General features: G+C 46.5%; 1 protein-coding gene across 6 annotated transcripts in view; it reads left to right on the top strand.

Moving 5' to 3' along the window:
* Nucleotides 1–237: 237 nt before the first annotated feature.
* nod2 (nucleotide-binding oligomerization domain containing 2) overlaps nt 238–26,952 on the top strand; it is a 34,069-nt gene continuing 7,354 nt past the window's right edge. For 3 of the 6 annotated variants that reach the window (XM_061669009.1, XM_061668982.1, XM_061668991.1), the window contains exons 1-7: nt 10,043–10,898; nt 13,042–13,165; nt 19,502–21,245; nt 21,315–21,398; nt 22,650–22,733; nt 24,187–24,270; nt 24,385–24,468. In XM_061669009.1, the coding sequence (XP_061524993.1) occupies nt 10,461–10,898; nt 13,042–13,165; nt 19,502–21,245; nt 21,315–21,398; nt 22,650–22,733; nt 24,187–24,270; nt 24,385–24,468 (2,642 nt within the window). In that variant the 5' untranslated portion in view covers nt 10,043–10,460. Of the gene's footprint in view, nt 268–9,669; nt 9,821–10,042; nt 10,899–13,041; nt 13,166–19,501; nt 21,246–21,314; nt 21,399–22,649; nt 22,734–24,186; nt 24,271–24,384; nt 24,469–26,952 lie in introns of those variants that run through there. The other 3 variants (XM_061668973.1, XM_061668965.1, XM_061669000.1) reach the window with 3 other exon arrangements.

The following is a 26,952-nucleotide window of genomic DNA, read 5'->3' as shown; positions in this document are numbered from 1 at the left end:
GAGCCTCCTTCTTCCTCCCGACTTCAAAGCCGATGTGCCACGGATAATGCAAATGATGGCAATACGCTGCTTACTCAAGAGCAGGAAACCAAAGCGTGGCGTAGGGAAGAGGAATTAATGCTAATTGGCATCGGCCTGCCTTTTATGTGTGCCGAGAGGGGGCAAGAAATAAAAACACTTAAGATTGTTGTTGGGTGTGTTCAATTAGGGAACAAGAGTGAATGGGGTTAAAACAAATGGTCCTTTGTGTACTCAACTGCAGAGCAGGTGAGTTGCCATTTTCTTTCTTTTTTTTTTCTTAAATACATATTTTTGTAATATTAAAGGAGACATTATGCATTTTATTTTCACAATTTGATTTCCCAGGTGTCTTAAAAACATGTACGGGATGCTTTCATATGCAGCAATACCCCAAGGTTCAAGAATTCCAGATATTTCTTCCCATGGTGAAATTGGCTCATTTTTGGGCAGATCTGTCTCATCCAGGTTGCCAGCCTCCATTCCGCCCACATATTGCTTGGCCAACGGTGAGCCCAGCTTTCGTTAGATTGACAACAAGTGGGCAGTTTGTTTGTCTCCTCTTACACATAGCTCAATGTGTGGCTTGTTTCTACGAGTAGAAGCAGATACCAGTGTGCAAAACAAGCAAGCGCCCACGATAATGAAATTATTTTTGTGGCGGATAGGACAAAGGTGGGACACAGTCATGCTGGGGGATCGGGGTTGGGGGGGTTATATTTGTGTAGATATAATTCCTGCATACCGAAATAAATAAAGAAGGAACAGAAAAGATTGAATGTATATTCACAAGCCTAAGTCATTTGTCTGGGCTTATTTCTGAAGGTTGTAACATCTGTTGTTTACCTTATAAGGAGTGGAATTTTCTGGCACCTTCCACCCTACCCCCTACTCAGAGAAAAGATAGTACCCCTTTGTTTAGGCAGATACATTGTTGCAGCACTCGTGAAACTGTCTCCAACTCGTTGCTACTTTTTGCCAATAAACGACAGACAACTCCATTTGGTCTCCTGGAAGTAAATTGGCTTTTCCTCACGTAAAAGAACTCACAATTGGTTGGTATAAATATTTTTGGCTAATATTTCCCCCCCAACTTTAACAGGGGGCATGGGTGGGGAGGTGCTGATGGAAAAGTCCATCCATTCATTTTCAGAACCACTGATCCTCACGCGGGTCGCAGGCGTGCTGGAGCCCATCCCAGCTAACTTCGGGCAGGAGGCGGGGTACACCCTGAACTGTTTGCCAGCCAATCGCAGGGCACACATAAACAAACAACCATTCACAGTCACATTCACACCTATGGGCAATTTAGTGTCTTCAGTTAACCTTCCATGCATGTTTTTGGGATGTGGGAGGAAACCATAGTACCCCGAGAAAACCCAAGCACAAAACATGCAAACTCCACACAGGTGAGGCTGGATTTGAACCCGGCTCCTCAGAACTGTGAGGCAGGAGGCAGATGTGCTAACCAGTCGTCCACCATTCCACCTAATGGAAAAGTATTATATATATCCATCCACCCATCCATTTTTTACCACTTATCCGAGGTCGGGTCGCGGGGGCAGTAGCTTTAGCATGGACGCCCAGACTTCCCTCTCCCCAGCCGCTTCATCCAGCTCTTCCAGGGGGATCCCGAGGGACATGGTTGAACGCCTTCTCCAAGTCCACAAAACACATGGAGACTGGTTGGGCGAACTCCCATGCACCCTCGAGGACTCTGCCGAGGGTGTAGAGCTTGTCCACTGTTCCACGGCCAGGACGAAAACCAGACTGTTACTCCTGAATCTGAGATTCGACTTCCCGACGGACCCTCCTCTCCAGCACCACTGAATAGACTTTACCAGGGAGGATGAGGAGTGTGATCCCCCCCTGTAGTTGGAACACACCCCTTCTTAAAAAGGGGGACCACCACCCGAGTCTGTCAATCCAGCGGCACTGTCCCCGATGTCCACGCGATGTTGCAGAGGCGTGTCAACCAGGACACCCCCACAACATCCAGAGCCTTTAGGAATGCCGGGCGAATATCATCCACCCCCGGGGCCTTGCCACCGAGCAGCTTTTCAACCACTTCGGTGACCTCAACCCCAGAGATAGGAGAGCCCACCTCAGAGAACCCAGACTCTGCTTCCTCATGGGAAGGCGTGTCGGTGGAATTGAGGTCTTCGAAGTATTCTCCCCACCGGCTCACAACGTCCCGAGTGAGGTCAGCAGTGCCCCATCCCCACTATATACAGTGTTGATGGTAGACTGTTTCCCCCTCCTGAGACGCCGGATGGTGGACCAGAATTTCTTCGAAGCCTTCCGGAAGTCCTTCTCCATGGCCTCACCGAACTCCTCCCATACCCGTGTTTTTGCTTCGGCGACCACCAGAGCTGCATTCCGCTTGGCCAGCTGGTACCCATCAGCTGCCTCAGGAGTCCCACAGGCCTTAGGAGTCCCACAGGCCAAAAATGGCGCGATAGGACTCCTTCTTCAGCTTGATGGCACCAACGGGTTCGGGGATTTCCTCCACGACAGGCACCGGCCACCTTACGGCCACAGCTCTGGTTGGCCGCCTCAGCAATGCAGGTGCGGAATATGGTCCACTCGGACTCGATGTCCCCCGCCTCCCCCGGAACATGAGCAAAGTCGGAGGTGGGAGTTGAAACTCCTTCTGACGGGATGCTGCCAGACGTTCCCAGCAGACCCTCACAATACGTTTGGGCCTGCCACTTCGAACCGACAGTCAATTATCGAACTGCGAACCTAGGGTGTCCTGGTGCCAAGTGCACATGTGGACACCCTTATGCTTGAGCATGGTGTTCGTTATGGACAATGATGAGCACAGAAGTCCAATAACAGAACACCGCTCGGGTTCTGATCGGGGGGGGGGGGGGGCGTTCCTCCCAATCACGCCCTTCCAGGTCTCACTGTCATTGCCCACGTGAGCATTGAAGTCCCCCAGCAGAACGATGGAGTCCCCAGCAGGAGCTCTCCAGCACCCCCTCCAAGGACTCCAAAAAGGGTGGGTTCTCTGAACTGCTGAAACCTAGATCCATCTGTTTCTTTCTCCATAGGGGTTTTTGCAGCCGTGCTTTGGTTATCAAGGACCTGTTTGCAATGGGTCACCCTACCAGGGGCATGAAGCCCCAGACAACTTAGCTCCTAGGATCATTGGGACACACAAACCCTCCACCACGATAAGGCGACGGCTTCCGGGAGGGGTATTATATATATATATATCTATATATATTTTACTGTGCAATGCAGTGTGGAATAAATGTATAGACATAAAAAAATATAGTATTGCACAAGGTAAGGAGTTGTACGCCAGACTGAACAGTGCTACATTAAAGTGCTCACCAACTCTACTTATCATTCTTTGTGCAGTTTCAGATTTCGAACTAAGTTTGACGTTGTTGCCCCTCCATCCATATTCTTTGACCCGCATGTTTTGCACACTGTATTTCGGTTTTTGTTTACCACCTCTTAACTTGAACCTTTTTCTTATTTTTTTAACTGCTGCATTCATGATGAATTCTTCTTCGTTGTTTGCTTTCCAATTTGATTGGATGCTGCAGAATCAAAACAATGTGATCTGTGAACGGATGCTGTGCCTGCAACTTACACAAATGCGCACAGAGAGCGACAGTGTGAGAGAGAGGAGTGTTTGTTTTGCTTTGTGTTGTGGTGAATGTAGCAGGTCTTAAGTCAAAGGGCTCAAGTCCAAATGAAGTCATGAGTCATTGCTGTTCAAGTCCAAGTCGAGTTGCAAGCCTTGTAACATTTTGTCAAGTCGAGTCATCAAATTCATGATGCGAGTCTGACTCGAGTATAAGTCATGTGACCCGAGGCCACACCTCTGGTATAGACACATTGTTGTGAACCCCAGAAAATTCTGCAAAAGCCACCACTAACTAATGTAAGCATAAACCACACACAATACACACACACACACTTAAAACGAGGAGCCAAAGAAATTAAATTGCATTATCACCGCAGCATTTCATCACCAAGCCATCAAACTACACTTACAATAAATGTAGCGGTGTGGTGGATGACACAGCCAAACACAAATACACCCCAGCCCTACGTCGACAACTGAGCTAAACATTCTTATCACATTATTATCAGAAGTCAAAGTCAAAGTGCTTCTTTTACTCTGGAACTTCTCCCAGCCGAGCTAATCAAATCACTGACTGAGAAACGGTGGCTAAGTGCAGAATGGCTCACTCGCAGAGACATTTGGGAGAGTAGGCAGATAACTAAAGCTTTACTTTGTTGTTTAATTTCAACACTTGATGGGTGGCAAGCCACCAGAGAGCCAAATATTTGTATACAAACAATAAATAAAAAGTCAATGTTCTATAAAATTTCACCTTTGTACCCCAAGCATCAACAATTAGAGCAATTAGCTTTTGTTTACCATGACGAGTGGTGATGAGGTGATGAAATGAGGTGAGGGCGACTGCGAGCCCAGTTTTATGAAAAAAAGATGTGTATTTTCACTGGCGGAGACAGCACTTCCTCACCAAGTCGCTGAATTAGACTTTCGCCATTACTGTAGCGGATCCGCTGATGGTGCTTCAGTGTACCTGCTTGAAAATGGTGGATCTTCACCCAGCCGTGGACAGAGAGACTTGGGTCGGGGTGGTGCGTAAATTAGACACACTGTTATGTCACAATCCAGCAAAATCCATAACAGCTCGTAACAGACACATTTCTAGCTAGAAAAAGATTTACTTAGTTGTATGATTTCACACTTAACGGGTGGGCTGTGGCACTCCAGAGACCCAACTACAGTATTTTCAGACAAAAGCCAAGAGTGGTATGGTTTCCCTTTGTCTCTGCATCATGTCTGACAGGTGTCCTCGAAGGGTGACTACTAGATAGATTTCCACCATTAATGTGACCCATAACCTCTACAATTTTGAAAAAAAGAGGAAATCTTTTCAAGAGAATCTGTAAACATAAATAACTGAGAATTAACTAGTGGTTGTACAAGTGTGTACCCCCTCTTATAACTATATATAACGAAAAAAATGGACTGTTTTAAAATGGCCAGCAATGAGTCTTGATATCAGTCAAACTCACGGTTGTACGTAAACATGCCGGCGTTCTGTCGAATCAAGAGCTAAAGCTTCTGTAAACATTGGTTTGTGGACATGAATAAATGCTGACAACGGCAAGCACGGGGGCAACGCGCCCACTCACAATACGCAACCCTATTGGTCGACGTCGAGGTGCGCTGTCGGAGAGTTGTCGTTGATATGTCAGACTACACTGAAGCTATCCCAAAAATATGCTAGACTTTTCATTTTGCCGTCATAGGGCCATTGTAGGACCAAATCATTAATCGTGGAATATGCCACACTACAAGAGGTTTTGTCGTTCCCGAAAAAAATATGTCGGGTCTGATCTGGGAAATCGGCTGCGATAGCTAATCGGGCCAATATCGGGGCTAAAATCCTGTAGTCTGATCTAGGCATTACGCAGTTCCTCTCCAAATTTGAGAACAATAAGTCAAATCTATAGTCATCTGCAGGCTACTACATTTATTTATATATTTATTCAAAAAGACAAAATGTTCTAATGTCTTGGCATTTAGGCAATTACATATTTCTTCACGCAAGTTCCCTTGCTTTAGAGAACGTCCGCTCACATGCCTTTTATGGACCTTTTATTCACCATGTGCTATAATGTAATATTGAACTTGTTACTATATCACATTGTACAGTTTGTATATGTATTTGCTTCTATTTTGCTTTGTTTTACTCTGCTGTCTGTCGCCAGGTTGGCATTGCAAATACCTAACCTGGATAAGGTTCTATAAATAAGTTTTTAAATACAGCTTGGGCTCAGATTTCCACTCCTTAGCGGAACCAAGTCGGCCAGCGTCGGACCTCGCCGCCGGGGGGTCGACAGATCTTGGCCCGAGCCCATGGCAAGGTCTGCCGCCACGAGGTCCGCCGCCACCTCGAAGTTTTGCTTATCAATGTATTTTAATCCTCTGATTTTGAGCCTTGCTTAACACTGCATCCAGTAATGGCGGCTCTGCGAATGAAAAAGTAAACGGCTACCACCAATCAGCGTTCGGCAGCAACGCCGGCCCCCTCAAAGAGTTCCTGGTAGCTCTAGGAAGACCCTACCCACTAGGAGGAACGAAATAATCCAGGGGGAACCTTCCATACCCTGGTAGTTTCTTTCAGTGGGGATACAGGGGGGATTTTAGCCAGGACACTCGGCCAGGTGTCCCGGTACTCCATCCTGCTGTCTCGCCCGGCATGCTTTTCCTCCGCAGATTTTTAATGCACCACATACATTTGCACTTACTTTGGGGAGCTGGTTGGCCTGGGTGGGGGTGTCGGTTATGGGTCATTATTGCCCTGTGAGCGTCTCGCCTCACCCCCACCAGTTTATCCAATTTTAATGCACTACACCCCCACAATCATGGTACAGGGATAATGGTTGCCAGTCGGGACCTAGTAACCATAGTAATAGGGTGGGTGGTGGGTTTTCACATTTCTCTTGGCTTGGGATAGGCTCCAGCATGCCCGCAACCCTACTGAGGATAAGCGCTCCAGAAAAGGGAGCGGTGGCAAAACCCCTACTGGGGAAAAGAACCCTGCAAATGTTCAAGAGCTTGAACAAATGCCAAAGGAAGAGTGGCAGAAAATACCACCTGAGAAGTACAAAAAGCTTATACTGTAGATCACTGGTGTCAAACTAAATTTTTATCATGGGCCACATTGTTGGTACAATTTCCCTGTGAAACCATGTAAATGTTTCATGTCCTCATCAAATTATTACATACAGTCCAGTATAGACAACCAATGGATGGATAACTTGCTTTCAAAACAAAAATCAAGGATAATAGTTTTTTTCAACTGTTGTTCAAGTTACTGATCAAAGTGGTTTGGTCACAAAAGAAAGCTTGTAATATCTCAATGTCATTATTTATTACATACAGTATGGTGAGTTGAAATTTTGGTACTAATTTTAGCAAGAATCATGGAAATGATGATTTTGCTTTTGCGGGCCACATAAAATGATGTGGCGGGCCAGATCTGGCCCCCTGGGCCTTGAGTTTGAATCATTTGTTATACATGGACACAAGAAACGCTTAGAGGCTGTCATTGCTGCCAAAATATTGCCAACCAATATGGCAAAAATAATATTGAAAAAAAAAATATATATTGCCAACCAAATATTGAGAGGTGCCAATATTGCTGCACATGCTGCTTTGAAATTACAATATCTAAGTTGGGGGAAAAAACAATTTTATTGTTTTTATTTACTTAGGATCTCCAATTAAAATATCCTGATGATTTAAGTTTGGTGCATCTATCTATGTCTGAAGATATTATACAGGTTATGCAAAAAATGAAGGGATGCCAATAATGGTGAGCAGGACTGTATGTGAGTGGGGAAAAAACTATGTTGTGAGTATGACAGCATTTTGGGAGCAAGTGTGTGAGCGTTTCACTGCAATATATGAGCGGAACAAATTCAGTTGTGTGTGTGTGTGAGAGCTTTCCAGTAGTGCATGTGAGCCCCCGCCCCCTAAAAAATAAAAAAAATCCATTGAGTGTATGAGAGCACTTCCGTATTATACATGAGAGGTAATCTGAATGTTGTTGCTAATGGCCCCTCATATCACGACCGCCTCCCCCTTTTTTGACTCGCTCTCTTTTTCGGCAAAACATCAAAGCTGGAGTCTGCGACGCTTTGATGTGGCGGCGTGCTGTCGGAGGCACAAAGCAAACGCGGAGGGATGTTGAGCTGCAAGGTGCCCCTGTAGCACAGGGGCCACACTTGAAAGCGGGGCCGGTGCAGTGGTGAATGTCCTACAAGTCTCAGGCCTCAACGTCGTGAAGGTCAGGGGGGAAGCTGGACCAGACGTTGAAGGCAGAGATCAGAGTGATACTTTGTTGACTGCAGTAGTAGTGTAGTAAATTTGTCGTGATATCACGCGAGACACGGGAGACTTCAGCTCAGTAAGCAGCGAAAGTCGTGTGTTTTATGGTGATTTCACAACAGATGAGAAGCATATAACAGGAAAATTGATGATAACCAAAGAACAGGAAATCAAGTTATGATGGTAAAATGTGTGATAACCATTGAACAGGAACTGGAACTTTCTTAAAGCAAATAAATTTGATTATAATCATAGAACAATAAATGGAACATATGATTGCTAAAATGTGTGTTACTTTATTTTTGTTTGACATGGGTTAACTTAATTGTTTACTTTAGTGACTGATAAAAATTTTACTATAACATTGTAGTTTGTATTTTAATACTTATAAAATACTTTATAGTATTGCTATACATATAGATGCAACATGACATTCATTCTCACTGAGCTGTCAGGGACAAATCTGGCATTATTGACCAGTAATGCAATAGCTTCACCAAGTGGCCGGAGAAAAGAATTGCACTTAACCTAACTTCTGTATAGTACAGTATTTAACAGCACACTTAAAAATAACTGGAATCCGTACCTGGGGCAATAGCTGATCTGGCTTTTTTTTTCTTTTTCTTTTTTTTTTTAAGTTGGGTAACGTGGGCTACACCTGAACATTTCTTTAAATTAACGTTTTATAGTCACCTATAATTAACTGTTTAAAAAATAGGTTATATAACAACAACATATTTAAATATATAAATGCCATTAAACTATTTGACAATTATTTGTAGTACTGTTGTGTGTGTGTGTGTTTTGTACTTCAATATTCAGAACGTACATAGGCACCTGCCAACTGACGGCCTATGTCAGGGGAAGGCAACTTTAATGATGGAGGAGGGGGGGCGCACAGGTTTTCATCAGCGCTATCCTAACCAGATGTATGAGAAAAATCTATTTTAAATATGGACAAACTACATGCATCTTTTTCATTATTGAATCAATGTACATCATAGTGTCTTATTATATTTCATGCTCAAATGCATGTATAAAATATCCACGCTTCAACAAAAAAGGGTATGCAGCAAACAAAAAATAGCCCCACGCTGTGATATTTTGTCTTCCAGTGCAAAGGGGGCTCTTACATAAAAATGACCATTCAAAGATGGCACAAAACCACTGAACAGCAAACCAACATTAAGAGCAAGAACTCCTTTTGTGCATGTTTTCACAAAAATCAATAAATTCAAAAATGTAATATTGACCTGCATGTCATTAAAAATCCCCAAATTATTAGGCATACTCACTTTGCAGTATTGGGCAGTTCGCTTTGCTTTGTTGAAGGAGCCGTGGTGCGCCTCCGCTGTCCTGCCGCTTGTCCAAACCACCATATGCATTTGCAACTTTTAACGGTGTGAAATATGCCCATGCTTTTGGGGGACACACGTTTTAGGAGCTCCTCGTGCACTTTAAATGAACTTGCACCGGATCTTCTGAATAAAAAAAAAATCTCAATTGATTTGAGTGCTTGGCAGCTTCAGTATACTTCTCACCAGGGGTGGCATCAGCTGATGGCAAGAGGCCACCGCCCCCCCTATGAAATTGTTGGCCACCCTACTCGCCAGTCAGTCACATGGGTCCTAGTGTCAGTTATATTAAACGGCGGAAAAGTCGCCCCCTCAACCCCCCCGTCGACGATAGATTCAGCGGAAGAAAATCTCAATCTAATTATTTTTTCATAACATTGATATGAATATGGCGGGACAGCGGACGACTGGTTAGTACATCTGCCTCACATTTCTGAGGTCCCGGGTTCAAATCCGGCCTCGCCTGTGTGGATTTTGCATGTTCTCCCCGTGCCTGCGTGGTTTTTCTCCGGGTACTCCGGTATCCTCCCACATTCCAAAAACATGCAAGGTAAGTTAATTAAAGACTTAAGTTGTCCGTAGGTGTGAATGTGAGTGCAAATGGTTGTTTGTCTGTATGTGCCCTATGATTGGCTGAAGACCAGTTCAGGGTGTACCCCGCCTCCCGCCTGAAGTCGGCTGAGGTAGGCGCCAGCACACCCATGACCCAAACGAGGATAAGCGGTTCAGAAAATGGATGGATGGTGGATGATGATATGAATATTATCCCTGTATTTGTGTCACTCCACCCCCATTACACTGTTGTAAAAGTACTTCCTGAAGTATTTCCTGAATGTAGAGGACCGTTTGCTCAGAGAGGATCCAGAAAGAGGAAGTAGATTGCATGATTGTGTGTGTGTGTCACTTGTGAGACAGTATCTCTGTTTGTGTTATTGCGTGCGTGTCTGTGTGCGCGCATATATTCACACACGCCCTTGCTTGAGTTTTGGTGCGACTGAGTCATGTGTCATGCATCAGGACTTTGTAACAGTTGCTCTTTGGAACGAGGAAGAAGATTTTGACAACAAGCCTGAGGGTTTTAGAAGACGAAGCCGCGGTGTGAGCATCAAGCTCAGACATTCCACCATGACACCGTGCCGAGTACTTGGCGATATCTACTGGACTGCACCGTATATTTCCGGAAGGTGATCATGGCCCAGGATCTGGTCCTGAAGCAACGCAGCGAGATCCTCTACTGTCTCTGCGCCAACGGCTCGACTGAGCCGCTGGAGAGGGTCCTGGATGTCCTCCTGGCCCGTGGGGAGCTTTCGTGGGAGGATTACCACAATGTGCGAGTGCAGGGGAGACCGCTTCACGCCAACGCCAGGCATCTGCTGGACCTGGTCTATACCAAAGGGGAAGCCGCGTGCCAGGCCTTCGCCGAGGCTTTGCAGCAGACCCGACCTGAAGCTCGGGGGCCTGAAGTGCCGGGGCCTGTCACCAGGGTGCTTCTGACCCGAAGGCCCAGCCTGGTGGGAGAGCTCCGAGGCTGCGTGGATGGAGCTCTGGAAGCTCTGCTGGAATCAGGATGCTTCACCCAGGAGGACTGTAGAGACGTACGCTTGCCTGTACACACTCCCTCGCAGCAGGTAGCACACCTCTCACACTGTTAAACGCATAGTCGTCTACATTAGTCCCGGCACACACACACAGACAATCGGCCTGTTTTTGTGTCTATTCTGTCCCTTCCCGACCAAGCACGTGAAACTCCAGACAATCTTGTTTCCTAAGATTATCCTGTAAAATAGTCGTTAGGTCTGATGTGTGTTAAGATTGGATTCGTCCTGATTTTAGGGTCCCAAATAGGTCGAGCCAACAATCTTAAAGCTATAGTCCACGATTTTTGGTGCCCCCTCCTCCTGGAATTCAGAATTACAACAAAGCGGCCCATCGCTTCGATATGCCTCTCCCCAGTCTCCCAACCCCTCACAGGTGAATATACACCAACATAATGTATAATAGTTGTTGAAACCTGTGAGGTAAATAAAAGGGGCGAGAGAAACTGTCAATAGTTCAATATAAATATCTACATATACATTCTCTAATCACTTCGGTGTTACAGTTCCTGTTAATATAGAGAGACACACATAAATTTGGGGTTCCCCCTAAACCATTCAAATGTACAAAAATAAACATTGTGTTTTACAACAATGCTTAACTATATTTACAATGTACCTGTGGATAAAAAAGCAAAGTCTGTGGCCAAAATGTACGCAGACGGTATATGTACGTACGTTTGTGCCTCTCACCAGACGTTCAACCCACTTCTTCAAACTATTAATCTCTCTTTATATGGTTTAATAAATATGATTGAGTACAACATACTATTTGTACAGCTTCAAATGTGCACACATCTATCCAATTGCTTAATGTGCGGCAAGGGCGGGGTGGTCGCTTCGTAGACGTGGTCGCTTCGTAGACTTCTTTTCCCATCTCGATCACGTTTTTTGTGTCACGTCTCCTGACCTCAACTGTGTCACCTGCGATCGATGTCCATAGGGAGCGTAAGGAGGTCGCGGAAGCCAGCGGGGAGAAACTCTCCACCTCATGACAGGTGGTGAAACGGCAGCACCATTACGACGCTCAAACCTATAATCAAGTGGATAAAAGTTCTTGCAAACCGTATCGGCGGGTCACTAGCAAGTTAAATTACACACACATTAAAAGAAAAGATCAACAAAAGCAATAAAAACAGACCTGCTGCGTCGTGACTACGTGAACACCCACACAGTTGGTGGCAGGCAACGGTTCCTTGAAAAGAGGTAGATGTTTGCGCCAATTTGTATTGTTTTTTTCATTTACACAGCAATTATTGTATGATTATTTTATGCTAAAGAAACGCAAAATATTTACAGTGAGCTTTTTATAACCACGCTTTGCCCATTTTGCTCGGCAGAATGTCTCCTTTTCGTGCCATAATTTTCAGTTACGTCATTTGCGGTGCACCACTAACTGGGCTAGCGTGGAAATGTATATGGTAGACACTAAAAAAAAATATATTTTAAAATCACATATTTAAAAATTCAGCAAGATGTTAGAGGACCTGACAAGTTTAATCAGCATTGCGTCATCTACTCTAGTAGTCATGGCCTTACTTATGACCAAAACTCTTCATGTGTGTGGGGAACGCCGACTTCTCAGGAGTCATGATGCCGAGAATGGTGACGTGAAACAGAATGTAGCCAATCAAAGAAGCACCCAAGATGGACGAACACGAAAGTGACCCTAAATAAAGACAAAAATGTCTTACCTGAAGTTTTTTTTAATGCATAAAAGTGGAGTCCACGGATGACAGGAAGTATTTTCCAAAGCAAGTAGTTATTTGGTAACATCGCCATTTTACAAGGCTCTCGAATCCAGCGACAGGAACAGTCGGGGAAACATCGGCAGGTACCCGGAAGTGTTTCTTCATCTTCGGTTTTGTGAGATCACGTGTGATCACGCGAGACTTCGAGATTGGCGGTACAACATAATCTTTGTGTGTGTGGTTTGCTGTGTTGAAATTTTCAGAGCACACCACACACATGACGACCAAAACTGTTGAATGCCTGTTTTTTAAATCTTTGTTTGTGGTCTGTAGCAGATGAAAAATCTCTGTGTGTACCAAGCCTTTGTCAATTTACAAATGGGAATATACACTAGTTCTAGTCTCATCTCATGACTGTGTGTGTGTGTGTCACAGCAAGTTGAATTTCACTTTACTGTGTACTAATCAATATTTTGTCTTATCAGGCCAGACGCTTGCTGGATCACGTGAGCTCGAAAGGCGAGTCCGCGGCTAATGTGGTGCTATGCTACATTGAGCAAAAGCAACAGTCTGGGTATAACCTGACAACAGAGAAGACCACACCCAAAGGTTTCTTATAATTTTATATATATCAGTATTCTGTCATTCATGTTAGTCAGACATGAGTCAGTGTACAGTGACTCACTTTTCAATTCATCTGAGAGACCGTTTAGTTACTTCCATATGTGCTGCTGTTTTGGCTAACAGAATAGTTCAAATGAGCTGAACATGTTATGCACCCAATTTACTATTAAACCATATTCAAATTTGTTAACACAATCGGTTCAGACTCCACACTTTAATTAATCGGAGAGATTGGTTACATACTGTACTTTCATACGTGCTGCCGTTTTGGTTAACGACAATAGTTCAAATGGGCTCAGCAGTCCATCCATCCATCCATTTTCTACTGCTTATCCGAGGTCGGGTCGCGGGGGCAGTAGCTTTAGCAGGGACGCCCAGACTTCCATCTCCCCAGCCACTTCATCCAGCGCTTCCAGGGGGATCCCGAGGCGTTCCCAGGCCAGCCGGAGTACGTAGTCTCTCCAGTGTCTCCTGGGTCGTCCCCGGAGTCTCGTCCCAGTGGGACATGCCCGGAACACCTCACCAGGGAGGCATCCGAATCAGATGCCCCAGTCACCTCATCTGGCTCCTCTCGATGTGGAGGAGCAGCGACTCTACTCTGAGATCCTCCCGGATGACCGAGCTTCTCACCCTCTCTCTAAGGGAGAGCCCGGACACCCTGCAGAGGAAACATACTTCAGCCGCTTGTATCCGGGATCTCGTTCTTTCGGTCACGACCCACAGCTCATGACCATAGGTGAGGGTAGGAACGTAGATCGACCGGTCAATCGAGAGCTTCGCCTTTCGGCTTAGCTCCTTCTTTACCACAACGGACCGATACAAAGTCCGCATCACTGCAGACGCTGCACCGATCCGCCTGTCGATCTCCTGTTCCATTCTTCCCTCACTCGTGAACAAGACCCCAAGATACTTGAACTCCTCCACTTGGGGCAGGATCTCATCCCGACCTGGAGAGGGCACGCCACCCTTTTCCGACGGAGGACCATGGTCTCAGATTTGGAGGTGCTGATTCTCATCCCAGCCGCTTCACACTCGGCTGTGAACTGTTCCAGTGAGAGTTGGAGATCACCGCTTGATGAAGCCAACAGAACCACATCATCAGCAAAAAGCAGAGATGCAATACTAAGGCCACCAAACCGGACCCCCTCTACGCCTCAGCTGTGCCTTGAAATTCTGTCCATAAAAGTTATGAACAGAATTGGGGACAAAGGGCAGCCTTGGCGGAGTCCAACCCTCACCGGGAACGTGTCCGACTTACTGTCGGATATGCGGACCACACTTTGACTCCGGTCGTACAGGGACTGAACAGCCCGTATCAGGGGGTTCGGTCCCCCATACTCCCGAACCATCCTCCACAGGACTCCCCGTGGGACTTCTCCAAGTAGACTGGTTGGGAGAACTCCCATGCACCCTCGAGGACCCTGCCGAGGGTGTAGAGCTGGTCCACTGTTCCACGGCCAGGACGAAAACTACACTGCTCCTCCTGAATCTGAGATTCGACTTCCCGGCGGACCCTCCTCTCCAGCACCACTGAATAGACTTTACCAGGGAGGATGAGGAGTGTGATCCCCCCTGTAGTTGGAACACACCCCTTCTTAAAAAGGGGGACCACCACCCGAGTCTGTCAAGCCAGAGGCACTGTCCCCAATGTCCACGCGATGTTGCAGAGGTGTGTCAACCAGGACAGCCCCACAACATCCAGAGCCTTTAGGAACTCCGGGCGAATCTCATCCACCCCCGGGGCCTTGCCACCGACGAGCTTTTTAACCACCTCGGTGACCTCAAACCCAGAGATAGGAGAGCCCGCCTCAAAGAACCAACACTCTGCTTTCTCATGGGAAGGCGTGGCGGTGGAATCGAGGAGGTCTTCGAAGTATTCTCCCCACCGACTCACAACGTCCCGAGTCGAGGTCAGCAGCGCCCCATCCCCACTATACACAGTGTTGGTGGTGGACTGCTTTCCTCTCCTGAGACGCCGGATGGTGGACCAGAATTTCCTCTAAGCCGTCCGGAGGTCTTTCTCCATGGCCTCACCGAACTCCTCGCATACCCGGGTTTTTGCTTCAGCGACCATCAAAGCTGCATTCCGCTTGGCCAGCCGGTACCCATCAGCTGCCTCAGGAGTCCCACCGGCCAAAAAAGCCCAATAAGACTCCAACTGTCCACCAACAGGTTCAGGGATTGCTGCCACGACAGGCACCGACCACCTTACGGCCACAGCTCTGGTCAGCCGCCTCAACAATGGAGGCGCGGAACATGATCCACTCAGACTCGATGTCCCCCGCCACAGCCAGAACATGAGCAAAGTTCTGTCGGAGGTGGGAGTTGAAACTCCTTCTGACAGGGGATTCTGCCAGACGTTCCCAGCAGACCCTCACAATATGTTTGGGCCTGCCATGTCGGACCGGCATCTTCCCCCACCATCAGAGCCAACTCACCACCAGGTGGTGATCAGTTGACAGCTCCGCCCCTCTCTTCACCCGAGTGTCCAAGACATGCGGCCGCAAGTCCGCACAGAAGTCCAATAACAGAGCACAGAAGTCCAATAACAGAACACCGCTTGGGTTCTGACCGGGGGGGCCGTTCCTCGCAATCACGCCCTTCCAGGTCTCACTGTCATTGCCCACGTGAGCATTGAAGTCACCCGGCAGAACGATGGAGTCCCCAGCGGGAGCGCTCTCCAGCACCCCCTCCAAGGACTCCAAAACGGGTTGGTACTCTGAACTGCTGTTTGGTGCATAGGCACAAACAACAGTGAGGACCCGTCCCCCCCTCCCGAAAAGCGGAGGGAGGCTACCCTCTCATCCACCGGGGTGAACCCCAACGTACAGGCGCCAAGCCGGGGGGCAATAAGTATACCCACACCTGCTCGGCGCCTCTCACCGTGGGCAACTCCAGAGTGGAAGAAAGTCCAACCCCTCTCGAGAGGGGCTGGTACCAGAGCCCAAGTTGTGTGTGGAGGCGAGTCCGACTATATCTAGACGGACCTTCTCGACCTCACACACCAGCTCGGGCTCCTTCCCTGCCAGAGAGGTGACATTTCATGTCCCTAGAGCCAGCTTCTGTAGCCGGGGATCGGATCGCCAAGGTCCCCGCCTTCGGCCACCACCCAGCTCACACTGCATCCGACCCCAATGGCCCCTCCCACAGGTGGTGAGCCCATGGGAAGCAGTTAATGCTTTAATTTGCATATGTGATCAATATCTTCTATGATCCCAGGTAATTAAACTTACTACTTTTTGCTTCCTTTTGTCGGCGTTTATTTGGGGGGAGGCTTTCATTTGTAGGGAGGCCCTTATTTCACCCAACAAAATAATTTCGGACATTCAACAACAACAAGCCGTGGTTCACTGCTAAACTTAAGCAGCTTCGCCAAGCTAAGGAAGATGCATATCAGAGCGGGGACAGGGCCCTGTATAATCGAGCTAGAAACCAGCTGACTAAAGAAATTAACATTGCAAAGAGGATCTATGCAGCAAAGTTGGAAAAACGACTCTAAATCAGTCTGGCATGCATTCCAATCGCTGACTAATTACAAGCGACGATACCCCCAAGCTGAGAACAATAGCACACTAGCCAACGACTTGAATACGTTCTACAGCAGATTTGAAAAGGACAGTTTCACACCACACACCCACCCGGCCGCACCCGCGACCACAACCACACATCTGACTTCTGCGTTAACCATCCATGAGCAGGATGTGAGACGCATCTTCAAACAACAGAAGATTAACAAAGCGGCAGGCCCGGACCATGTGTCCCCATCCTGCCTCAAAGTCTGCGCGGACCAGCTCGCTCCAGTCTTCACTCAGATCTTCAACAGATCTTTGGAAATGTGCAAAGTTCCATCCTGTTTCAAACTGCTCCACCATCATTCCAGTCCCCAAGAAACCTGCAATCTCTGGTCTGAAGGACTACAGGCCTGTCGCTTTGACATCTGTGGTCATGAAGTCCTTTGAACGTCTCGTGCTGGACCACCTCAAGAGTGTCACAGGTCCCCTGCTGGACCCCCTGCAGTTTGCCTACCAAGCGAACAGGTCTGCGGATGATGCAGTCAACATGGGACTGCACTTCATTCTAGAACACCTCGACAGTACAGGGACCTATGCGAGGATCCTGTTCGTGGACTTCAGCTCAGCGTTCAACACCATCATCCCTGAACTCCTTTCAACCAAGCTTCTCCAGCTCAGCGTCTCACCTGCCATCTGCCAGTGGATTTACAGCTTTCTGACGGGCAGGACACAGCAGGTCAGGCTGGGGGAGGCCACCTCATCCACACGCAGCATCAGCACTGGGGCGCCCCAAGGTTGTGTCCTTTCTCCGCTGCTCTTCTCTCTCTACACGAACGACTGCACCTCAGCGAACCCGACTGTCAAGCTCCTGAAGTTTGCAGATGACACCACTGTCATCGGCCTCATCGAGGACGGTGACGAGTCTGCATATCGACAGGAAGCGGAGCGGCTGGAGCTGTGGTGCGGCCGACACAACCTGGAGCTGAACACGCTCAAGACTGTAGAGATGATCGTGGACTTCAGGAGGCATCCTTCGCCACAGCTGCCCCTCACGTTGTCCATCTGCCTTGTGTCAACCGTCGAGACCTTCATGTTCCTGGGAATTATAATCTCTCAGGACCTGAAGTGGGCGACCAACATCAACTCCGTCCTCAAAAAGGCCCAGCAGAGGATGTACTTCATGCGGCTTCTGAGAGAGCACGGCCTGCCACCGGAGCTGCTGAGACAGTTCTACACAGCGGTCATCGAATCGGTCCTGTGTTCTTCCATCACAGTCTGGTTTGGTGCTGCTACAAAAAAGGACAAACTCCGACTGCAACGGACAATCAAAACTGCTGAAAGGATTGTCGATACCCCCCTACCCACCATTGAGTACTTGCACGCTGCCAGAATTAAGACAAGGGCGTGCAAAATCCTCTCGGACCGTCTGCACCCCGGTCACCAGCTCTTCCAGCTCCTTCCCTCAGGTAGGCGCTACCGATCAACGCAAACTAGAACTAGTAGACATTCCAACAGCTTCTTCCCTCTTGCGATCAACTTCTTAAACACCTAACCTATAATTCCATTACAACAAGCTGGAAATGTTTTGACTTGAGTTCGTTGTCACATTTCTGTGGGGCCAATTATGTATTACTCCTGCACTCACTGTAGTTGTCTCGCCATGCTGCACTATTTGCATATACTGGCCACTCATGCCAGAGTAGCATCTGCTCCATTTGCACACTGATTGAGGAGTATCTGTAACATTTGCACAACCAACATTGTCCCAGATGATCGCACTACTCGTCACTTTAAACCGCATACACTCCTTGAAGTCTCAGCGCCCTTTGCACTATGGTCATTGCACCGGACTATTGCAATATTAGTCATTCGAACTGCTCTAAGTGCTAGAGGACTCTGCATCTTTTTGCACAATTGTTTTTTGTCAATGTCTTTATGTCTCCAAAGTTGTACTAGAGCGGCTCCAACTACCGGAGACAAATTCCTTGTGTGTTTTGGACATACTTGGCAAATAAAGATGATTCTGATTCTGATTTGTACATACACAGTTTAGATTCTTATTAAAGTGCCTGTAAACAGACCAAAAAAATGTCCTGTAAATTTGACAACCACAGAGAAGAGTGTATTTAAAAAGTATGCTACATTTAAATGAATTAAAAGAAAAAACACCACAAATGCTAAATCTCTAAAATCATGAAAAAAAAGGCTGGCCTCGAGCTGTAGGACTGTGTGGGCGTGTCCGCTGAAGGGGCTGTAAACGGTGGGGTGTAATCATCCAGGGGCTGTAGCTGCATATGGTGCACACTCCAGCAGCCACAGGAGTGGGATTAACAGCCCGCGTTGTCCCGACAAGGGGCTCAGAGGCTACCTGGCCATCACAGAGTGTCTCTTTACGGCCCGTGAGAACGTGTGCCATGTGCATTGCTGGGAATTCTCCTCTCCTGGCTTATGAGCTGAGAAAGAAGGCACATATTTGATTGACAGTTGAAAGTTCTGGGTAGGCTGTATTTTTAGAGCATTCAGCTCAAAGAATATTGAAAGCATCTGGTAACGCTCCCCACTTTAATTAATCTGAGATTAATTCTGGTTGCTGCTGTTTTGGTTAGCAACAGAGTTAAAATGGACTCAGCAGTTATGCACCCATTTTATGTTAATATTAAACAATATCTTAGCATATTTCCAACATTGATAAGACTCCATACTTTAACTGAGCAACTGTTTATGGTGGTATTGTTTTGCTTAGAAAGATTTCAAATGGGCTCAGCAGTTCCTTCCCCACATTGACTGTTGTCTACCCTTTCTATCGCAGAGCTCCTCACATACCAAAAGAAGTTGCGCAGTTCCGTGTCGGCGCAGTCGAGCTTCCTTAGCACCTACGGTGGAACTGGCCACATGTCACTGGATGACATCTATACTGAAGGCCAACTGGAGCTGGCGTATGACTGCAAGGATCAAGGAGATTTGGGCCTGGAGGACATCGTTGGTACAGCGGGCACTGTGAACGAGGAGGCAGACACGGTCCTGGTGTCTGGGGATGCGGGCAGCGGTAAGAGTACCTTACTCCAGAGGCTGCACCTTCTCTGGGCTCGACGGGCCGCCCTACCCGAATTCCTCCTCCTATTCCCTTTCAGCTGTCGCAAGCTGAATTCTGAACTCGAGGAGCTGTCGGTCCAAGAGCTGCTCTTCCGCAACTGTTGCTGGCCCGACCGTGAGCAGGATGAGATCTTCCGCTTCATCCTGGACTACCCGCACCTTGTGTTCATCACCTTCGATGGCCTCGACGAGCTCAAGCAGAGCTTCTCGGACGACTGCAGGCTCTGCTGCCCCACGCAGCCCGCCCCTGTGCACATAATACTGTTCAACCTGCTCCAGGGGTCCCTCCTAAAGGGGGTGCGAAAGGTGGTGACCAGTCGGCCGGAGGCTGTGGGTCCAACGTTGAGAAAGCATCTCCGCAAAGAACTCTTCCTCAAAGGGTTCTCCCCCGAAGGCATCAACTGTTTCGTCAAGAAACAACACCAGGACTCGTCGGTGGCCTCTAAAGTCCTGGCGTCCATTCAGGCCAACACAACTTTATTGGGACTCTGCCACAGTCCTGTGCTCTGCTGGATTGTCTCGCAGTGCCACAAGGAGCTGCTGGGCTGTGGAGACGGGACACCACGGACCATAACGGATGTGTACCTCATGATCCTGCAGCACTTTTTGCAGCACCAAAGCCCCCAGAAGTGTTCCATGGGGGCTGGTTGGCTTCAGGAGCACCTGGTAGGGGTCTTGAGTCTGGGCCAGCTAGCTTTTCGGGGTGTAGAAACTTCCTGTTACGTCTTCGCTGGCGCTGACCTGGAGACCTGCTGTGTTACAGACAAGGACATCTGCAAGGGCTTCCTCACCCAAAGCAAGGGCATGTCGTCCCAACAGATTCTTCGGTACGAATTCCTTCACGTGACCATGCAGTGTTTCTTTGCCGCGCTTTACATCGTTTTGTCCAACAACACGGACCGCTCCACTGTACCTAGGCTCTTTGAGCTGAGGGAGGCAGGCTTCAGTAGCACCTGCTTCGGGTCCTGCTTGCCTGTGGACCACCAACAGGAGCTGGCAGAAACCCCCAATCTACAAATCACAGCCACTTTTGTCGCCGGTCTTCTTTCCCAGAGACACCGACACCTATTGCTGCAGTGCGCCCCATCACCCACTGTGGAAATGAAAGCCAGACAGGTGGTCCGGTGCCTCCACAAAGGCATGCAGAAGCACTTCAAGTCCATCCCCAAGCCAGTTGAGGGTGAAAAAAAGAGCATGCACGCCATGCCTGGCTTTGTCTGGCTCATCAAGTGCATCTACGAGATGCGGGAGAGCAACATGGCCAAAGAGGCACTAAGCAAGCTGGAGGTTGACCACCTGAAGCTGACCTACTGCAACATCGGACCCGTGGAGTGCACAGCTCTGGCCTACGTGCTCCAGCACCTGAGAAGTCCTGTGGGAATCCAGCTGGACAACAACTCTGTGGGAGACGTGGGCGTGGAGCAGCTCCTTCCCTGTTTGCCTATTTGCAAGTCCCTTTAGTGAGTATAAAACACTTTCATACCTCATGATCTTGTCACGTAAATAATGTATTTCCACCCCTTTAACAGCCTCAGAAATAATAACATCACCGACGAAGGGATTCGCAAACTGATCGCAAAAGGAATCCAGTGTGACAACTTCCAGAAAATTGCGTAAGCCTTGTCAAAATGATACTACAGTGGAGCCCCTTGAAGGCCGACCTCGCAATATTACCATGGGAATTAGCCGTTGCCATTACGGCGAATCCTCGTAATGATCATTAAAGGATGATGTCATGCTCTGCCTACATTAGATGCCATAGGAAAAAATAGCATAGTAATTTAGCATTACGATCTGTCTCTTATACCTGTTTCAGATCATTTTCACAAAATCCCAGTAGAGTTCATTAACGTAAAAGCCCCTGGATTTAGCTCAAAATGGCTCCTTCAAACCAAGATGGCTGAATTCTTCAATTTCGGGCATGTGTCGTTGAAACTTTCTTGTGCGTCTTGTCATGGTAGACATTTCCACCTGATTTTGCCTTGATTGGTGAAAATGATGTGGATGGAAGATTTTTCTCACTTTCCAGTAGCCCTCACAACTCCTTTTTCATTGCGCAGCCTCAAAATGATCTTAAACATAAAGGCCATACAGATGGGGTAGGCATACAATCATCACAATTTAGCGTTACCCATCTGATACCTGCTTTTGAATTGGGCTCATTTGGGTGAATTCCCTATTAGGGGCTTCGGAATTCAGTCAAAATGGTTCCTTAAACCAAATTGGCCAACTATCTGTTCAGTTGGTGTGGTTTATCATTTTTCATGCATCCTTTTGTGATAGACCACCCAATTCTGTGTTGATGGGTGAAACTGGTGTCGGTGGGCATTTTTTCATTAATGGACTCTCGCACCCTGTTTTTAATTGTGAATGCTTGAAATAATTTTGAAACTTTGACACCATACTCCACCCACATTACATGGCAGAGGCAGAAACATCTTGGCAATTTAGCGTCACCCGTCTGTCTAGTACACATGCTTCCTTCAGCATTTAGAAATGTCCACCCAATTTTGTGTCGATCGGTAATGTCGGCTAATTAAAAAAAAAATTTTTTAAATTATTTTTAATAACTTGGTCTCTGGAAAGTTATTAAAAATAATAATATTTTTTGCTGAGTTTTGGAGTGATGATATTGAATGACTGTACAGTACCATAATATGTCTGAAAATGCACCAATTTTTGCAAGCACAAGTATCCTGGTGGTAGCCACTTATATACAAAACACACAAAAAAGCCCCCCAAAAAGCCAAAACTCTTGCTTTGAACTTTTAGAGTGTCACAATTTTAAGGTTCCACTGTATTTATGATGTACCAATGTTTCTTTGTATGAATAATTATGTCTTAACCACAGTGTTCCCTTTTAGACTCTTCAACAACAAGCTCACTGACGCTTGTATGCAACACGTTTCTCATCTGCTGAAGACCAAGCAGAATTTCCTCTCTTTGAGGTTGGTGCTTTTTTACAATGTGCGGCCCAGAAATGTGGAACTATAATATAGTTTGCAATCACGTGATTGGTATTTGATTGTTCGTCATGTTGGAGGTCCAGATTGAGAGGATAAGATAAACTTGAAATGGGAGCTGGTCTACTTGACCAATTCGCGTTTGTTTCCATTTGTATGTTTTTTCTGTATTACCCTAATCTGTTAATATCAGATATGTCATAAATGTTCCAACTTCCTTAGATGTGGTAAGATGAGGGCTCAAGAAAGAAAACTGGATGTCGTGGCAAAGACATGACACAATGACAAAGTCGCCATCATGAACAACTACAATCCCCACACAATTCAAACATCTCTTGCTACGTGTGCCAAGACAAGCGTAAACAAAACCGAGACTGCTTTATTTAATGACCCGGAATATTTGACAGCTTGTCTTACTTTAGCTAAAACGGCATTGACTTTGCCAAACATTAGCCTCAAGGCTAGATAGCGGTTAACATGGTAGGAGTCAGCTGCCGTCCCGATAATCAAAGAATCCTACATTTCTGACGTCTAGAAATTGTTAACATCCATCCATCCATCCATTTTCTGAGCCACTTCTCCACACTAGGGTCGCGGGCGTGCTGGAGCCTATCCCAGCTATCATATCGTGGCAAAAATCTACCTTTAGCCAACATAAGATATATATTTTATAAATCTGTTACTTAAGGCAGTTTGCAGTTTAAAAAAACAACTTTTTTTGTCATACATGTAAAACTGTCTGTATGACCTGACAGTAGATTATTACTAAATGATCTTTTGAAAAATCAGCACTCTCTGGCCCCAATTTATGCCTCTAATTTAATTATGATTTCAAAACTTTTCCCGCCGCAACAGAAACAGCCTGTCAGAGACTGTAGAGACAGAAGGCGTGAGTGACTAGTGTCAATCTCAGATAGGAAGAGAAGACGAGATAGAACAGCGCGCAATTGTGGCGGCCATGTTGGCAAGGGTGACATTAAAATCTTGCTCGCAGTTTGAAAACTGCAAACTCCACCTTAGTACTAAACTAAAATGTAAACATTAAAAATGGCGATATGTACAGTAGCTATGTAACATGCATTTTTAAACGTTGCTAAGCGTTAAAGCTTACCTTCAAGTATTTAGCACAAACACATATGTATGGACTGGGTATCTGACCATAGTGAGGTCAGATCCGCTGATTTATAAAAGCCACAATCTCGATCTTTTCCTTGATAAATGTTCAGTCTTCCCGCTCTGATTCAGGGTTCAAAATTCCTTCCTACCTGTATTGTTGCAGCCAAACGCTGCTCAGTAATTCACCATTTTTTGACATTGGCTGTCAAATGTATCTATTAAAACACTCAATAAGGACTGGACCAAACCAATGTGTAGACCTCCAGCCTTACAGCTGTGGTCATGTCTAGATGTGCGTGACGCGTGGTCTACTTCTTTTCAGAATGGGCAACAACAATATTACATCGGAAGGAGCCAAAGTGCTAGCTAATGGGCTGGCGTGCAACCATTCGTTGATGCATTTAGGGTAAGTTATGCTATATATATATATATATATATATATATATATGCAAAATTCTATGTTATGCTAAATTTTATACAAACATATGTGTCTTAATTGTGTAATCTCAAATTTGTTCAGGCTTTGGGGCAATAAGATTGGTGATTCAGGTGCAGAGGCCATTGCTGGTGCCCTAGAAGGCAGCAAAACGCTAGCATGGCTAAGGTAGTATTTTGTGTTATCGGGTAAAATGCATTGCAAATACATCTCATGCTCATTAGTGCAGTATCAGAAGTAAATTGTGCTGGTTTTATTGTCCATACGATAGAAGGCCACTTGCTGGTTTGTGTATGACGATGCAAAACCATACCAATGTCATGTGTGGGATGGGGGACGTGACTCAAATGATAAAGATTAATCCAACAAAAATGGGGGGAGGAGAAAATTTTAAATAAATAAATAAATAAATCACAAAGAAACATCTTTGTGGAGTTAGGTAGCAGACTTCTGTTAGCAGAAGATAACATTAGATGACGGGACTGTACCAATGGTGGCGGTACTTGACTCAATTGACAAAAAGATCTGTTTCACAACACAAGTTAAAAAATAATTCCGTTCGTTAGGTAGCAGGCTACTTTCATGTTTGCGGAGGGTGACATAAAATGACATGACTGTACTATTGTGTAATCTGGGGTGGTTGGAACACAACGCAAACTTAAAAAAAAATAGTGTAGAATTGTAGTATGGGTTCAAAAGCAAATTGTGCTATTTTGTCTGTCCATTATAATGTCTTCTCATTAAACGCCACTGTTACCTATACAGATGCCAAATCTGCTCTCGAGATTCATATTTTGGGATTGCATTCAAATTTGGCTCAAGTTTCAAAAAGAGGGGTTTAATATACGGGCAGAGGTCGGTACACAGGCAGGCAATCCAAAAAAGGCAACAGCATCCAAAAACGTGAGGCAAAAAGGCAAGATCGATAATCGGAAAAGGGTCTTGTCTTACTGTGAGTCTGTGACGTGGAAACAAGGAATGCTGGAACGCGACAACAAGGTACAACCAACTGGCGACGAGAAAGAATGAGACACAAGGTTAAATGCAAAGGGTAATTCGGATGAACGAGGCACAGGTGGTGAAGATGCTCTCAGGAGCAGGTGTGTACGAGACAGGGGGAAAAAATAAAATATTCCAGGTTCTTGTGATCTGTCCATACTAAAAACAGAGTATGTGCCCCCTCCAGCCAGTGCCTCCACTCCACCAAAGCCACCTTTACTGCCAGCAGCTCACGGTCACCAATGTCATAATCGCTCTCGGCTGGGGTCGGTTTTTTGGAGAGATAAGCACAAGAATGTAATTTACCATCCTTGAGACATTTCTGGGAGAGAACTGCTCCTATACTGGCATCAGACACATGAACTTCTACCACAAACTGCTGTTTGAGATCTGGCAAAGTGAGGATGGGAGCGGAGGTAAAGCTTGATTTAAGTTTTTGAAAAGCTGCCTGACAAAGCGGGTTCCATACGAAAGGTCTGTGTGGGGAGGTAAGATCATGCAAAGGCAAGGCTATAGAACTGAAATTTCTACTGAACTTTCTGTAGAAATTGGCTATCCCTAAGAACCTTTGTACATCTTTGCATGACATGGGAGTGGGCCAATTTGTCACAGCATCAACCTTGCAAGGGTCCATTTTGATTTCACCTGGAGCCAGCACGAACCCCAGAAAAGAAACTGACACCTTGTGGAACTCACATTTCTCAGCCTTGACATATAGTTCATTCTGCAGTAACTGCTGCAACACAGAGCGGACATGAATGATGTGAGTCTCCTCATCCGAGGAGATTATAAAAATATCGTCCAAATATACAAAAACGTACACATTCAACATGTCACGCAAGGCATCTTTGCCAAAGTTCTGGAACACTGCTGGAGTGTTAGTTAGTCCAACAGGCATCACCAAATATTCGTAATGTCCCGTTGGTGTGTTGAATGCTGTTTTCCATTCATCCCCCTCCCTTATCCTGACTAGATGATATGCATTTCTTAAATCTAGTTTGGTGGAAACTTTGGCTCCCTCCAGGAACTCAAAGGCGGTGGAGATGAGAGAAAGAGAGTACCTGTTTTTCACTGTTATGTCGTTGAGATCCCGGTAATCGATACAGGATCGCAGAGTCTTGTCTTTCTTGTCCACAAAGAAAAATCCGGCTCCTACAGGGGGTGAAGATGGGCGAATAATCCCGGCTGCCAGTGATTCATCCACATACTCCTTCATAGCCTTGTGTTCCGGCCCTGAAAGAGAGAACAACCTCCCTCCAGGCAATAAGTCAACTGCACAGTCATAAAGTCTGTGTGGTGGAAGGGATTTGGCCTTGGAAAAAAACGTCTTTAATGTCCTGCTAACAGGTGGGCACTTGAGATAAGTCAGGATCCCCAGATGGGGTCTGTGGAGTGTCATTTGAAACATAGCCCTGAACATCACCTGGAGGCTTGAAACAGTTCTGGGCGCAATTGCTGCCCCATGACATAACATGCCCAGAGGACCAGTCAATGTGGGGGTTATGTAATTTCAACCATGGAGCATAGTGTCACTTTAGGGTCGAACCCGGGTAGGGTCTTCCTTAATGAAATTAAGACTCACCGCTCCCGTGCCCTTGCTGCCGGCACCGGCAACCTTGACGTGACAGTTGCTCACGGAATGACCCAAGAAGA

This window comes from Phycodurus eques, chromosome 2 (genome assembly GCF_024500275.1).
Source record: "Phycodurus eques isolate BA_2022a chromosome 2, UOR_Pequ_1.1, whole genome shotgun sequence".
Classification (NCBI taxonomy): Eukaryota; Metazoa; Chordata; class Actinopteri; order Syngnathiformes; family Syngnathidae; genus Phycodurus; species Phycodurus eques.
The sequence above is the reverse complement of the archived record's forward strand: the minus strand, read 5'-3'. Positions and strand labels throughout refer to the sequence as shown.